Raw genomic sequence first — 16,209 nt, 5'->3', positions numbered from 1 at the left:
TGCTGATTCACCAGTTGAACTATTGTCGAGAGGAGCAGGAATGTAATGTGGTTAGTCTTTACCGGATTCAGCTCCAGTGTCTTGATATTGCACCATCAGTCCATTGTTATTGTTTTAGCTAATATCTCATTGTAGGGAGTTTCTCAACCTCACATACTTGTTTGCACCATTCACCTCATGTACCTCCCCTTCTCTCGGAACAGCTTCACACACATTATGTCTTGTGTTTCACCTTGTTGGTAGCACCTGCATTGCTGCTGGACAGATGCCAAATGGTCCCTCCCCCATCTACCTCCCTCTTGTCGTCTTCCCTCTCTCTTTCTGCAGTATTCATCTATTGTCAGGGACCTAAACGCTAGCTTACCTTTTTGTATCGAGCTGCAGAGGTTCCCTCGGGTACACACTGTCTTTGAAATGCCCAGCGGCAGCACATCCATGTAACCTGTTCATTAAAGCACAAAGAAAATCAATACCTGGTCAACCATTCGCACAAGGGACATATTGTTTTGTGAATGTGTCTGTTTCTCAAAATAACATTGAGCTCATCTTAAACTGGGGATTTGTTAACTGCACAAGAAATGATTAACAAAACTACCCAAATATGTGTTTTTAAACTGAATCATAAATGGAGGGAAAAAAAAAAGAAAAAGGCCCAAGCTAGCTTTCTTGCTCACTGACCATTAACAATCTAGCTAGAGGGCTAGTGTGACTTAGTAGTGCTAGCATGTATCCAGCTAGGTAGCTTTATAAAGGTTAGCCTTCCAGCTACAGTAGTAAACAACTGGCTCCACAGGAAGTCACTAAGCTTCTAAGGGAGTGAGGGACGGACAAACAGATGCAGGGAAGATGAAAGTCAGGATAAAGATGGCAAAGAAATAGGGGAAAGTACACATCAGAATGGGGACTCAGCCCTCTGTGTAGCACTCTACTCCCATCCCAGTGCTGAGTACAGGCTTACCCATGAATGACCTCCATTTCCCAGTGACGGGGACTTCACTTCCTTTAGCACTCTTGACTTTCATCCTCAATTCGTCATGGCCCTCATTTATTTCTGTCTTCTGTGTCAACTGCTTTCCACTAATGCTCAATCCTCAGGAGAGGCATTCTACTGTCAGGCTTTCCCTTCGACTATCTCTGGTCCTGTTTTCTCTTCTGCTTCCCTGCTATGTGTAGATAAGATGATACCCTGCTTTTACTCTGTAATCTGGTCACCTCTTTTTTTGACATGGCTTTTCTTTGGTCTCTGCAAAGGTAGAGACACTGGCGACTGGCACATTTTCACTTTCTAATGCTTTTATTTAATTCAATCTATTTTTTGCTTTCTTGGAATGAGTTGGGTGAAATTGGTACCATTCTCATATTTGTCCTTTAAATATAAATAATGCCCTTCTCATTCAATGAGAGGTATTGGTAGAGGTATATTTATTCCAGTTTCAAGCCAAACTATTCTTCAACTTGATTTTTCCCTCAGAAATGGGAGAGTTTCTATCTTGTCATTTAAGAATCTGCAAGAAAGAAATAAGCATATGTTCTAGAATGTGGGACTATTTTCAAAAACTAAGATGATGAACATTACCTGCTAAACTTAAAATGTTAGCATTGTATTTGTAAGCGTGTGAGCATGCTGACTTTATCATTTAGCTAAGTTAAGACTCACACAGCTGAGCACTTATATATAGATTGTTTTGACTGCTTATTCTTTTATTTTATGGCCTATTTCATTAATCTTGTAGAGAACTTAACTCTCTGTTAGGTGCTATTATCAATAGGTCATGATGGATTTGTCTTTTTTATGTCTATTACTTTTAATCTCTGATGCCCTGCCTTATTGGGTCTTATTCAATTAACTTTATTGGTCCCCCTGGCTTTGGGAAACAAAAAGAACGCGACACAAAGGCGGATAATAAACGTGGACAGCATCTGTCACACACACGCATACACACTCACACACACACACATACACACTCACACACGCATACACACTCACACACGCATACACACTCACACACGCATACACACTCACACACGCATACACACTCACACACACGCAGCTATTGTGGAGAATAGATTTCCCTATCTGTATTGTGACCAATGTGAACGGCCCTGTGGCAGCGCTGTGTTAAGCTGCCTACATTATTAACCAGCTCCATGCACACTGCAGGCCATTTTGGACACACAGTATGTGTGTATGTGTTGCACTCATCCTAAATACAATGGCTTTTAAATTAACCAGACAATCTTGTGTTTTATCTACAGGTCTTCCCTGAACTGTGTGTACTCTTTAAGACAAACACAGAAGTCAGCTGGTAGTAAACCTTGTGTTGGTTGCTGTTTCATACTGAAAGTCACATGGCCTCCTCTTCCTATAGGCCAACACTCATTAGACACCAGCTGACAAATGCTCAAAGGCCAAAAGAGCCTTGTCACAAGGTTAAGAGTCACATGTCTCAGTGTTTCTGTGTGATGTAACGTACACAAAAAGTTCTCATTATGTTTTTTAAATGTTTCCCAGCTATTACATCCTAGCAGTTGAGTCTGATCACAACATGCTTTTTAAGGTCAGCTTGTGGCAATTTACTCATGTACTTTGACATGGATTATAAAGCAAGTAATCCACCAATTTTTCGCTGTGTGTATTAATGTTGCTCACATCTCATGAACAGCAAAAGCAGACTGTGTTTCCTCTAAAACTCCCCAGTAAGTCAAGTCTAAGTCTAAATGTGTTTTTTTTTTTGTCCACAGGAATATGAAACAAAGAGTGGCAGAGCTGGACCTGGCAACCCAACGTCTCCCAGGCACGGTGTGAGGAAAAACCTGGACTTTGAGCCCCTCTCCACCACCGCACTCATACTGGAGGACAGACCTGCGTATGTAAACACTCACACTTGTCTGTGGCGTAGTTGAATATCTGTGGGATATTAGCATGTCCCACATTCTTCACTGCTTATCAGACAGTATAGTCGCCTCTATTATATCTTCCCCTCATTCCTCCTTTATCACTCCTCCTTCCTCTGTCATTAGACCCCATTCAGTATTGTTCCAGCTCCCCCTGTTTGTATCACAGTCGGTAAAAGAGAGGCGCTGCTGAAAGTTTAATGACCCTCCCTCAGCCTGGCTCCATTACCCTAGTTTTTTTTTCTTAAATGTAAAACAGGTAATGTAAAAATGTAAATCTTAAAACAGGCATACACACAGACATATTCCAGGCTTAATTTTTCATTCAGTTTTGCTGCTCAGCCACACGGTTAAAACTTCTGCTCGTAGTAAGTAAAAAGCAATTAGCCTGATTTCCTGTGTGAACAAAAGGAAGTTTATTCTAACACCATGACTGGCTAAATGTGAGCTCAGCCTCCCACCGCCTTTCCTTCTTTACGGTCACCCCCTACTGGTGAAACTCATCTGAACAAACACTGAACATGTGTGTTATTGCCTTAGTTCAATTCAAATGAACCATTTGTTTGTAGCCCGAAATTAATGAAAAGCGTATACACAGTGACATTTAAAATCACGTGATTCCCACTAAGAAGACCCAATAAAATGTAGATTATATTTGGAGTATAAAAACGAAATACTGAAATACCTTTCTATCACTTATATTTACAAAATAACTGTGTCAAATCTTCAAAATGAAAAAAAGGCTTTACTATATGATTTATTTTCTTTACAAAGGTCAATTTTAATTCTGGAGCTTTCACTCGTATAACCTGGTTTTCAGCAGCACAAATAGCCCTGTTGTATTTTTAATATGGAGCACATTAAGGGTGCACTTTGTGCTGTTCCATGCAAGCTAGCTCAACATGAATAATTCAAGTCAAGCTCAGAGAACACATAGTGGCTGATCCATTTCCCTGCATTGATGTGTGTTACAGTAATCTGCCTGCCAAGCCCGCCGAGGAGGCCCAGAAGCACCGACAGCAGTATGAAGAGATGGTGGCCCAGGCCAAGAAGAGAGGTGAGGAGTCCAGGTTCAGAGCAGGGGTGTCAAGCACACGGAAAACCAGCCCGCCAGAGGGTCCAATCCGGCCCGTGGGATGACTTTGCAATGTTACAAATGTACAGAGATGCAAATCTCACAATTTAAATGCAATACACTTTAGTTTGTATAAGATAAGATAAGATGGACCTTTATTTATCCCTGTGGACAGTACAGATTCTCACGAGGTAAAAAAACAATACAGAAAATAGAAATTAAATAAAACAAGATATCACATCAAGGTAAACGTTGATCAGTTGAATGAACACATACATATTTGGGTTCGTATTGTTAAATATATTTACTTGTATGTGCAGATGCGAGTGCAGGTCAAAGTAATTTGTACAAACAATGCAGATTTTATGTATGTACAGTGCCGGTTACTTTTAATGGTGCCGTGTCAGGATTATTACACAGATGTGGAAATGAACTTAAAATAATTTGTATATCTTGACATGTTGTTTTTATCATAGCTCTTTCTAACGTTTCCTTTATTTGATTCCAACCACATTTCTCCTCACTCCTGTCTGCAGAGTTGAAGGAGGCTCAGAAGAGGAAGAAGCAGCTGGAGGTCCGGTGTAAGCTGGAGGAGAGCATCGGCACGGCCGCCCAGATCTGGAACCAGGAGATCTTACCCAACTGGAGCACAACGTGAGTACAATAACTCAGTCTATGATGACAGAAATAAGGATTTTCCATCAATTATAAAGCACAGTTGGACCATTTATATCAAATCATAATTTCTACTGTCATTTACCCATAGCAAAAACTCTACTCACATGCGCAGCTTTGTGTTAGTTACACTGCCTCATGTGGCCACATTTATGCTGATGAATGAGTCGCACTTAAAATCCTGGCAAACATATGAGGATGTTCTCATAATGAAAACACCATTTTAAATAACTGAACATCTTGGCGTACCGTTGTTTAAACCCCAACCACAGTCAGCCAGCAGTTTTATACATGAATGTATGCTAGGTGTGTTGCACTTAGCATACATTTATTACACTATCAGTATATATTTAAGTCATCTATTAAGTCCTGTGTAAAATGATTACTAAGATATGACGACCTATAGGCCTACATGGGAATTTAATATATGCCACTCTTTTTATCAGTGCATCAAATCAGTTCACGGCCATTTATTGTGTCAGTTATTGTGTCACCTCATTAGAGCGTACACTGAGCAGCTGCTGTAGGCGAGCATGCAAACACATAATGATTCATAATGAGGTCTACAGAACACAACCTGTTAAGCAAGCAGAACTGGCACCTATTAATTCCAGCATGTTGGGCCTTTGTCATAAAGTTATGTAGAATTCCAAAGTATTGCCACTCCTACATGTACAGGTGTAATATCTCAGATGTACTTTGCTGAGGTGTTTGTAGAGACTTTTGGTTTATTTGACCATATAGTAAACATAAACAATAAGTAAATGGGTTAAGGATAAGTTTTATTTTGAAGAAGAGTCAAGTCCTGCACTTAATGTGGAATCAGTGAATTCACTGTGAATGCTATGACAATAAACTTTTGAATCTTCAGAAGTGGAGGAAATGACTGCCCCCTTGTGGCTGTAATCAATGAATGATGCTCCTCTATGATACGCAGTTATGAAGCAGCCTCTGGTGTGTCTATTTTTCAACATTTAACACACTTCACCTTCCTCCAGGTGTACGTCTCGACGCGTGAGGGACCTGTGGTGGCAGGGCATCCCCCCCAGTGTGCGGGGCAAAGTGTGGAGCCTGGCCGTGGGCAACGAGCTCAACATCACACACGGTACACACCAACCTGTGACTGTACACGCGCGTGCACACACACACACACACACACACACACACACACACACACACACACACACACACATAAAGATAGACAGATGTCACAAGTTCTATCTATGTTAATTGATTAGTGGTAGTGTGATAAATAGGAGAGGAAAGAAGAGTGTCGATTATGGAGAAGGATTTTTGAATGACTCTCCCAGTACAAGAGCATTTTAATGAGCTGTCAATGCAGTTTGGAGATCACACACACACACACACACACACACACACAGCAAATTCATTCTCCACACTCTAAAGAAGCACCAACTTCATATCTCTCAGTGAACGCTCCTCAGGGCTGCTCGCAGATAAGCGCCCGCTCTGTGCTTTGTGCTACTCATCCTTTTTAAATGGAGCACAGGCCTACAGTATTATCACTCTACACATACACTATATACACAAACACACACTCATACAAAGCTCAGTCCCCTTCAAACATGTCCGTCTTTTCATAAGCTCAGTGCCATTATGCCTAGGTTTAATGCTGCTGCTAATGCTACTACTTGCATTTCTAAGGTTTATATTTCTTCTAGTGGTACTCAAGTTACAGAAGTGTATGATAAAAGTAAGGTGTGACACACTAAGATGATACTCATATTTTTAGATGCAGTTACTTATACTTCCTGAGGATGTCACTTATATTTATTGTTTCCGATGTCAACGCAAGCAAATGTCAGTTAATCTGCAAAGGAACATTATACGCTGATTGTAACTCCAGAACTTGCCTAAAATATCTTCTCTTTTTTTATTTTATTGGAATAATCCAGTGATAGCTGACAATTTGCCAAACGGTGAACAAATGTAGGCTATTCATTATGAGAGTTACACCTAGAGCATAATCATCCATAAAAGAGATGAAGAGTTACAAGAGTGACAAAATCCATGTATCTCACCCCCTCCCAGTCAGTTGACATAACATTAAACAAAAACATTTCCCCCCCCCCAATCATTCATATAAGCCCAATTGAATCACATTGTTGGATCATTAGAACAAGTCTGAAATGTTTTATAGATAATGCTTTTAATACTATGTATTTTTATTTTGTATTATCTAGTTCCTCTGTGCTCTTTTCCTTTGGCCTTTTTTCCATCTGATTTACCATGTCTGGTTCTATTTCCTTTATTAAGCACTTTATTGCATTGTTCAAGAAAAAGAGTAAATACAATAACACCAGAGCTCCATGTCTCAGAAAGCTCAATATTTGGATCCAGAAGCTCATCACTACAGGTCAGCAGCCACAGGTCACAACACATCCCAGGCTATCTAACGAAGCATCATAATGGATTTCTTCTGGTAATGGAGGGAGATCTCTTTCCTTGAATCACTTCTGGGGTGTAACGGTTCACAAACATTTCGGTTCGGTACGTACCTCGGTTTTTAGGTCACGGTTCGGTACGTTTTCGGTACAGCAGAAAAAATGATCACAAAACATAAAATATCTTTTAGGGTTTTTTAATTATTATTAAACTGTGAATAATGTATTCACTCAAATAAATACAAAATAAAATAAACATTACGGTTGCAGCATTTCGATGAACTGAAATCATTTGTATTTGAACTTTACTGTACTAGTACTCACAAAACATAAAATATTTGTTTTGGGTTTTTAATTATAATTAAAGGTGGGGTAGGTAATTTTGAGAAACCAGCTCAAGTGCGCTAGAATTTGAAAATACACAACCGGAGGAAATCTGCCACTTCCTTACAGAGCCCCTCCTCCAACACACACAAACGCACACATGACCAATGAGGGCACGAGATAAGTTTGTGCACAGATGGAAGGCTGACAGGCAGGTAGGCCATCCAGTTACTTTAGCCGGGCCGGCTCAGATGATTGGTCGTGCTTTTTACAGCGCCACGGCTTCCACAGATGAAATTTGTTTATGGATTTTTTGTCAAAGCAATTAAGATATTCATTGCTATCGGGATGTTAAGAGCATTCCATGGAATATAACACAAAGTGTTTCTCGAGCCGGTTTCTCAAATGTACCTACCCCACCTTTAATCTGTGAATAATGTATTCACTCAAATAAATACAAAATAAAATAAACATTAAGATGCAGCATTTCAATGAACTGAAATAATCTGTACTTGAACTTTACTCTACTAGTTAGTACTCACCTAAGCAGCCAGTTTGACATTAGGCTTGTCATTGTATTTTCATGTTTTTTTTAAAGAAAAATGAACTTGTCCACATTGTTTGCCGAAAGGGCAGATCTGCTGGCACTAACAATGTCTCCTGCTGTGGAGAACACCCTCTTGCTAGGCCAGGGACAGCCAGGTAGCGCTTTGCTAACATAAGGATATTTGGCGTTTGTAATAGCTTTGGCTCGGTCTGAACTCTCTGCGAGTGGTGGAGGCTTAAATGCTAGTGGGAGTTGGGTTTGCACTTCAGTCTTTTTTCTTTTGTTACCGGTGATATTCACGTTCGGGTGATGCCTTTTCCAATGTTAGTTGAACAATGCCGACAAACAGCTTTGGTTCGGTCCACCTGTCTTTGTCCGTCATCCTTGTACGTAACTGCGAAACCAAAATGTTCCCAAACCGGAAACTTCAATGATGCTGGAGGATGTTCAGCTCAACTTTATCTGCGTTCGACAATTCCCCAAATTACTGACTAAATTTGAACGCATCCCTCTGATCAGCTCTCATAGTATGCCTCTCGTCCAATGAAATGACTTGGTCGCTCTATGACGCGTTGAACACAATGTGAGTAAATTACACTGAACGCAGCACTTGAGGTTACTTCCAAAAAGTTGTTCACGTTCTCAATTTTTTACGTTTAACGTTATATTCGCTCGGTACACTTCGGTACACACGTGTACCGAACCGAATATTTTCGGTACATATACCGTTACACCCCTACCTCCAGTGTTACTGCTGCAGAGTAATGTGAATCCTTATATCATCTGAAGTGGATCTGTCCAGTCATCATGTTCTCCACTTTTTCTGTAGTCGCCCTCTATTTCTCTCATTGATTGTTCTGTGTTATGTGACCCTGCAGAGCTGTATGACATCTGTCTGTCCCGGGCCAAAGAGAAGTGGAGGACAACACCAGCACCGTCCTTAGAGGCTGAAGGTAAAGAAAAGAGAAAATCCTGTGGCTGTTTCCTATGCTGTTGGGGCCCTATTATGATCATTTTCAGGTTCATATCAGTATGTAGTGTCTCTACTCTGACATGTCTCCAGGCTTTAATGTTCAAAAGCTCTTTATTTTTTGTCATACTGCCTGTGCTGCAGCACCTCTTTTCACCCTCTGTCTGAAACCAGAGCCCAGTCTGCTCTGATTGGTTAGCTGGCCGGCTCTGTTGTGGTTGGTCAACCTCTTGGAGATGTCCCGCCCCTTTGCCCATCACATACAATGTTTTGGAACACTAGCCAATAGAAGTACGAGTGTTACAGAGTGATGTCACTTTGTTACAGCTTTATCCAAACCTTTTTTTTTTAAAAACTCATTACATGTATTTTAGGTCTTTGTTTTTCTAAAAATGTATTTAAAGGCTTTGTAAAGTCTGACACTCCTTTTATTCCCATTGGTCATAACCACCAACTCCAGCTGTATCTTATTTAAAGCAATTCACAACATGCAGTCTTTTGGATCTCAGGATTGTATTTTAGCTACATGTTGGAGCCCACAAAGGGAAATATAATATCCAGCTCTTAAGTTGCTTAATGCTCGACTGGGTTCACCATCTTCTTTTTATTTATTTCGGGATAACGGGTTAGTATCAGTGCGCCAAGGAGGAAGTGGAGCGCACAGGAGACAACCGTTTCATTGCAGAGTGACTGTTATGTTTACGTGGGGAAATGACAGTGCATACATTATTTGAGATATATTTCGTACTCAGACTTCATTTTAAGGACATTTCGGCCAGGGGTGTGTGGTCACTCCAGGAGACAGCGGGACATGCAACTCAGAGAAGAGCAGCACCAGCGCTCAAAGAGCTTTTACGCACCGCCTACACTGTGTTTACCTTCATTGAACAGCTAAAGAGTGACGTGCAGGCTGTTACGTTTTAACCACACACACACATTGAACTGCCCGATTACTCCCCCTTTTACTAGTTTTATGAAGGAGATGTCCGGTCATCAAGGTGTGTGTGTGTGTGTGTGTGTGTGTGTGTGTGTGTGTGTGTGTGTGTGTGTGTGTGTGTGTGTGTGTGTGTGTGTGTGTGTGTGTGTGTGTGTGTGTGTGTGTGTGTGTGTGTGTGTGTGTGTGTGTGTGTGTGTGTGTGTGTGTGTGTGTGTGTGTGTTGTGTGTGTGTGTGTGGTGTGTGTGTGTGTGTGTGTGTGTGTGTGTGTGTGTGTGTTTGTGTGTGTGTGTGTGTGTGTGTGTGTGTGTGTGTGTGTGTGTGTGTGTGTGTGTGGACTGGGTTACAGACTTTCCTGTTTTGAAATATATCTCAAATAATGTATGCACTGTCATTTCCCCACGTAAACATAACAGTCTGCAATGAAATGGTTGTCTCCTGTGTGCTGCACTTCCTCCTTGGCGCACCGGTAACTTTCTAAGAAAAAAGTCGGGATAACGGGTCAGTTTCTCGTTATCCCGACTTTTATTTTTTTCTCTCTTTTTTTTTTTAGTTTATCACACCAAAGGCAGGATGGAAAAATAATGCAGGAATTGGAAAATTAAAAGGCTAATTTAAAAAAAAAAGAGGAAAGTTAGGTACACACACACTTAGTTTACAGACCATTTACATGAACACAAACCTAAAACACACTACAGGAAAGGGAAATCCCAAAAAGCATAACAGGGCCCCTTTTTAAATGACAAATACATTTTTTGTTTTGCCGTGTTTCCAGATGCTGGTTCGTCAGATCGGGAGTCGAGCCTGGAGCTCATCAAGCTGGACATCTCAAGAACTTTCCCCCACCTCTGTATCTTCCAGCAGGTCAGTGAAGAAAAGCTCAGCAATCCTATAATATTTCTGTTTCTGTTTTTTATTCAATACTCTGTAACATTACTCTGATATTATTGTATCATCAGACACTGAATGCCGGGACAGGGTGTGTGTTTGAGTGTACTTTATGCCTGTTGGTTCTTAATGTATTTTTGTTACATCAGGGCGGGCCATATCACGATGTGCTACACAGCATTCTGGGAGCATACACTTGTTACCGGCCAGACGTCGGCTACGTAAGTCCCACACACAAAACATAGCATTTGCATCTTGTGCTCCACAAGCACATTGAATGCTTTTTGTCTCACTTTGTGTATCGTGCCTTTTTAAGAAAGCTGTCACATAGTCCCAAACAAAGGCCTTTAATGTAGGTAGACATTAGATATTGTGTTCTGGATCTGCATGCATGTGTGATGTCACACTTGCCTATCATGAAGGTTAAATATGACACAGCACAGACTTCCCACATAACACCTACAGTTTGATTGTGGTCTCTACGACTGGAATGTTCCAATATTTGGTTTCCATTAAGTGTGAGGTGTCATCTGAAAATTCAGTTGTCTGCATATTGCAAACAACCAAAACTTAAAGTAATCATTTTAAACTCAGACCTCATGTTTTTTTTACAATTTAGCTTTTTATAAGCGTAGGATACGCTTCTAAATGTTATTCAATTGATCATAATGTAAAGTGATTCAAACTTTATTTTCACACTATTAGTAGTTTTTCAGAAACGTATGATGATTAGCAAGAGAACCCTGGTTTAATGCAACCTGAAGTGTTGATGGCAGATGCTATTTGCACCCGGGTGTCTATAGTCAACAATGCTATTTACAACCGGGGATACATTTGATTATATATTGAATTCATAGGTATTTTTGGAAATATTTTTCTCCATAACTTAAACAAATAAATAGCTATGGTGTAGCTATTTTCAAAAGTGTGCAAATAGCACAGGTGTCAAAACAAGTATTTTCGAACCTTGTCAGTCAGATCTCCATGGTTGCACCCGTAATTCTGTTTCAATTCTGTTAATATCAATAAATGGGTAATATAGGTTTTGTTTGATATTCATTTTATTTGGCATATAATAGCAACAGATTCACAGAACTAGAGGAATGTGTACATTGATGTCAGCTACACGTTCCTAGAGGTGGTTGTGGTCACTTTCTCTGAATTTCCACAATTGTAAAACACAAAATGCCTCACACATCTTCAGTGTTTTTCCAGCGTGACACTCTAATAAGACAGTAGCATTAGAAGAAAAAAGCGTTGGATACTCTTCCTCTCACATGAACTTGTGTTTGCACGTCTGTTAGCCACTGTGGTTTTAACCTCGCTGCTGCTCACTGCAGTCCCACGCTGTGTGTACTTAGGTGGAAATGACTGTGACTTCCTGCACTGACCCCAACCCATTAGCTGCTACACACGACACACACACACTATGCATTCACCTCTGTGCAGGCGTCTTTGTTTTCTCCTTTGCATCTGTCTGCATCAGCATTTCGTTTCCTTCTTTAAACTTATTATGATTGTTAATTACAGTTAATAAGATTAATAGAGTGCTTTAAGTTAGCATGAGTGTAAATTAGGGTAAAGTGTAAAACTTACCGTTAGCAGGTGTTAACTTTTTTCTCAGACATTGTTTTTACAGCGGAAGTCAAAATATACGCTTCGTGGTAACACTTTTTTTTTTCTTTCACATACAAGACCCCGACAGACCGGGGGGTTTGGGGGGTTTTGTGTTTGCTTGTTCAAACTCTATTTGTGTTTTTGTGTTCAGGTGCAGGGCATGTCGTTCATCGCAGCAGTGCTCATCCTGAACTTGGACACAGCCGATGCCTTTATAGCTTTTGCCAACCTGCTCAACAAGCCCTGTCAGATGGCCTTCTTCAGAGTGGACCACAGCCTTGTCAGTACACACACACACACACACACACACACACACACACACACACACACACACACACACACACATTCAGCCCCTGTGATTACACATTTCACACATGCCTTTTGTAACTATTACAGCTCAACTACATTCAAATTGTTAATTTGAACTTTGTATGTTTCATGAGCATTGGAGTTCATTCCTGACCTAAAATTATAGTTAATTACCTTAAATACATAAATATACAGTGACTTTCCGCTGTAAGATATTGCTTCCAAAGTATGACTGTCACAATATCAGACAACTGTCGTTGCCAAATTAAATCAGGATAACGATATTATTATTATTACATCTTTTACATTTATTTTTCTTGAAATCACTAACTACCATAATGTTATCAGTCAAATTAATCCTTTATCTTGTCTTTGTGAATTTTATCTCTTTTTCCTCCTATTATTACACTCAAAATATGAGTGTAGGGAGGAAGAGAGAGGGTCTTTAGCCAGAAGGGTACAATAATAAAAGAACATGATATTATTTAAGGGCGAGACAATTTACATGGTTTAACCAAATGTTTATTAATAACATGACATTAATATTTCAATTCTAAATATCAAAGCTATCGTTACACCCGTATTCCAAGGTAGGGCTGCAACAAAAAATGACTAATAATCAATAATCTGTCAATTATTTTCTTAATTTACATTACATTGCATTACAATGCATTTAGCTGACGCTTTTATCCAAAGCGACTTACAATAAGTACATTCGACCAGGAAGACACAACCTTGAAGAAAACAGAATCATATAAGTACATCAGGTTTCATAGAGCCAAACATTTCAAGTGCTACTCAACTGGCTTTAGGTAAACCAGTCCTTTATTAGTATAAAAGTGCTTTGTTAATAGTTATATCGCTCGAAGTGGAGTCGAAAGAGATGAGTTTTCAGTCTGCGCCGGAAGATGTGCAAGCTATCTGCTGTCCTGATGTCAATGGGGAGCTCATTCCACCATATTGGAGCCAGGATAGCAAACCCACGTGTTTTTGCTGATGGGAACTTGGGTTCCCCTCGCAGCGAGGGCGCAGCGAGTCGTTTGGCTGATGCAGAGCGTAGTGCACGCGCTGGGGTGTACGGTTTAACCATGTCCTGGATGTAGGAAGGGCCAGATCCATTCGCAGCATGGTACGCAAGTACCATTGTCTTGAAGTGGATTCTAGCAGTTACCGGAAGCCAGTGAAGCGAGCGGAGGAGCGGAGTGGTGTGGGAAAATTTAGGAAGGTTGAAGACCAGACGAGCCGCTGCATTCTGGATGAGCTGCAGAGGTCGGATGGCACATGCAGGTAGACCAGCCAGGAGGGAGTTGCAGTAGTCTAGGCGTGAGATGACGAGAGCCTGGACCAGAACCTGAGTCGCTTTCTGGGTCAGCTGGGGACGTATCCTCCTGATGTTGTAAAGCGTGTATCTGCAGCAACGGGTTGTAGCAGCGATGTTTGCAGTGAAGGACAGGTTGTTATCTAGGGTCACACCCAGATTCCTTGCAGTCTGAGTCGGGGAAACAACACAAATGCCGATGTTGATTGTCAGGTCAAGAGTGGGACAATCTTTTCCCGGGAGGAAGAGCAGCTTAGTCTTGTCAAGGTTGAGCTTGAGGTGATGAGCAGACATCCACTGAGAGATGTCAGCTAGACAAGCAGAGATGCGTGCGACGACCTGGGTCTCTGAGCGGGGAAAGGACAGAATTAATTGGGTGTCGTCAGCGTAGCAGTGGTATGAAAAACCATGCAGGCTAATGACTGATCCGAGCGAGTTTGTGTACAGGGAGAAGAGGAGGGGACCAAGAACAGAGCCCTGAGGGACCCCTGTAGTTAATTGACAAGGGTCGGACTCAGACCCTCTCCAAGTTACCCTGTAGGTACGGTCTTTGAGGTATGAGGTGAGGAGGGAAAGTGCAGATCCTGAAACTCCAAGTTTTTGGAGAGTGCGAAGGAGGATCTGATGGTTCACCGTGTCGAATGCAGTAGACAGGTCCAACAGGATGATGACAGAGGAGAGGGATGCTGCTTTGGCAGTGTGCAGTTCCTCAGTGACAGCAATGAGAACAGTTTCTGTGGAGTGACCTGCCTTGAAACCAGACTGGTGCGGATCCAGAAGGTTGTTCTGATTGAGATAACAGGAGAGTTGTTTAAAGACAGCGCGTTCAAGTGTTTTAGACAGGAACGGGAGTAATAATTTAATCATTCAAACATCTATTTTGTTTAACCAACAGTCCCAAACCATAATATAATTAGTTTAAAATTGCAGATCACTGAGGAAATAATCAAATATTCACATTTAAACTGGAAGCTGTACTCTACTGGCATTACTTTCTTAAGACTCAAGGAGAGGCCTCAGCGCATATATTTATTATTAGTTAACTTGGCAAAGTAATACATACAGCACGAGGACCAACACCTCATTAAAGCGTAGGTGTAGCTTTTTATACAATAGCAGGTCTATCTAATTGAAGCCGCCACACACCACAGAAATCACCGGCCCCCCTCCACACATGACTCAGCCTCCATCTTGTTGAACACTCATGTGGTTTCTGTGTTACCCCTCTTTAAGACCACCTTCTCCTCTCTTTGCAGATGTTGACTTACTTTGCGGCTTTTGAAGTGTTCTTTGAAGAAAACCTACCAAAGCTCTTTGCACATTTCCAGAAAAACAACTTGACCCCTGATATTTATTTAATCGACTGGTGAGTTGCTTACTTCCTGCAGTGCACGTGCTTGTTTCTTGTTTCTTGTTTTAATCTGCTGTAGTTGATCCGTGTATCTCCCCCCCCCTCTCTGCAGGATATTCACTCTGTACAGTAAGTCCCTGCCGCTGGACCTGGCGTGCCGGGTGTGGGACGTGTTCTGCAGAGACCACGAGGAGTTCCTGTTCCGCACTGGGCTGGGACTGCTGCGCCTCTACCAGGACGTCCTCTCCCCCATGGACTTCATCCACATGGCTCAGTTCCTCACCCGCCTCCCCGACCTCATCCCAGCGGATCAGCTCTTCCAGCACATCACCGCCATCCACATGACCAGCCGCAACAGGAAGTGGGCTCAGGTAGGATGTCGGAGAGTTACATTGGAGGGCTTTGGGTTGGTGCTAGGGCTGGGCAATATATATATTGATATTATATCAGTACTTTGATATAAGGCATCTTAGAAATTGGTATCGCGAGTGTTGATTTTTCTGGTTTTTAATTTAGCATTAATATATTATTTAAAATAATACACCCATCTATATACATTATATATCGTAGTACAATGGTCACATCTTTACTTTAACTACTTTAGTTGACATAAATACACTGAACAAAAATATAAATGCAACACTTTTGTTTTTGCTCCCATTTTTCATGAGATGAACTCAAAGATCTAAAACATTTTCTATATACACAAAATAACCATTTCTCTCAAATATTGTTCACAAATCTGAACAAATCTGTGATAGTGAGCACTTCTCCTTTGCCGAGATAATCCATCCCACCTCACAGGTGTGGCATATCAAGATGCTGATTAGACAGCATGATTATTGCACAGGTGTGCCTTAGGCTGGCCACAATAAAAGGCCACTCTGAAACGTGCAGTTT

The 16,209-nt window shown here is 41.2% G+C and overlaps 1 protein-coding gene across 4 annotated transcripts in view; it reads left to right on the top strand.

Moving 5' to 3' along the window:
• The window catches only part of tbc1d14 (TBC1 domain family, member 14), a 45,589-nt gene that overhangs the window by 25,293 nt on the left and 4,087 nt on the right, over window positions 1-16,209 (top strand). For all 4 annotated transcript variants that reach the window (XM_034210602.1, XM_034210601.1, XM_034210603.1 and 1 more), the window contains 10 exons: window positions 2,743-2,867; window positions 3,870-3,952; window positions 4,507-4,624; window positions 5,644-5,750; window positions 8,800-8,874; window positions 10,602-10,690; window positions 10,864-10,935; window positions 12,483-12,611; window positions 15,215-15,324; window positions 15,422-15,680. In XM_034210602.1, the coding sequence (XP_034066493.1) occupies window positions 2,743-2,867; window positions 3,870-3,952; window positions 4,507-4,624; window positions 5,644-5,750; window positions 8,800-8,874; window positions 10,602-10,690; window positions 10,864-10,935; window positions 12,483-12,611; window positions 15,215-15,324; window positions 15,422-15,680 (1,167 nt within the window). The remainder of the gene's footprint in view (window positions 1-2,742; window positions 2,868-3,869; window positions 3,953-4,506; window positions 4,625-5,643; window positions 5,751-8,799; window positions 8,875-10,601; window positions 10,691-10,863; window positions 10,936-12,482; window positions 12,612-15,214; window positions 15,325-15,421; window positions 15,681-16,209) is intronic.

Source organism: Gymnodraco acuticeps, unplaced genomic scaffold (assembly GCF_902827175.1).
Source record: "Gymnodraco acuticeps unplaced genomic scaffold, fGymAcu1.1, whole genome shotgun sequence".
Taxonomy (NCBI): domain Eukaryota; kingdom Metazoa; phylum Chordata; class Actinopteri; order Perciformes; family Bathydraconidae; genus Gymnodraco; species Gymnodraco acuticeps.
The sequence above is the reverse complement of the archived record's forward strand: the minus strand, read 5'-3'. Positions and strand labels throughout refer to the sequence as shown.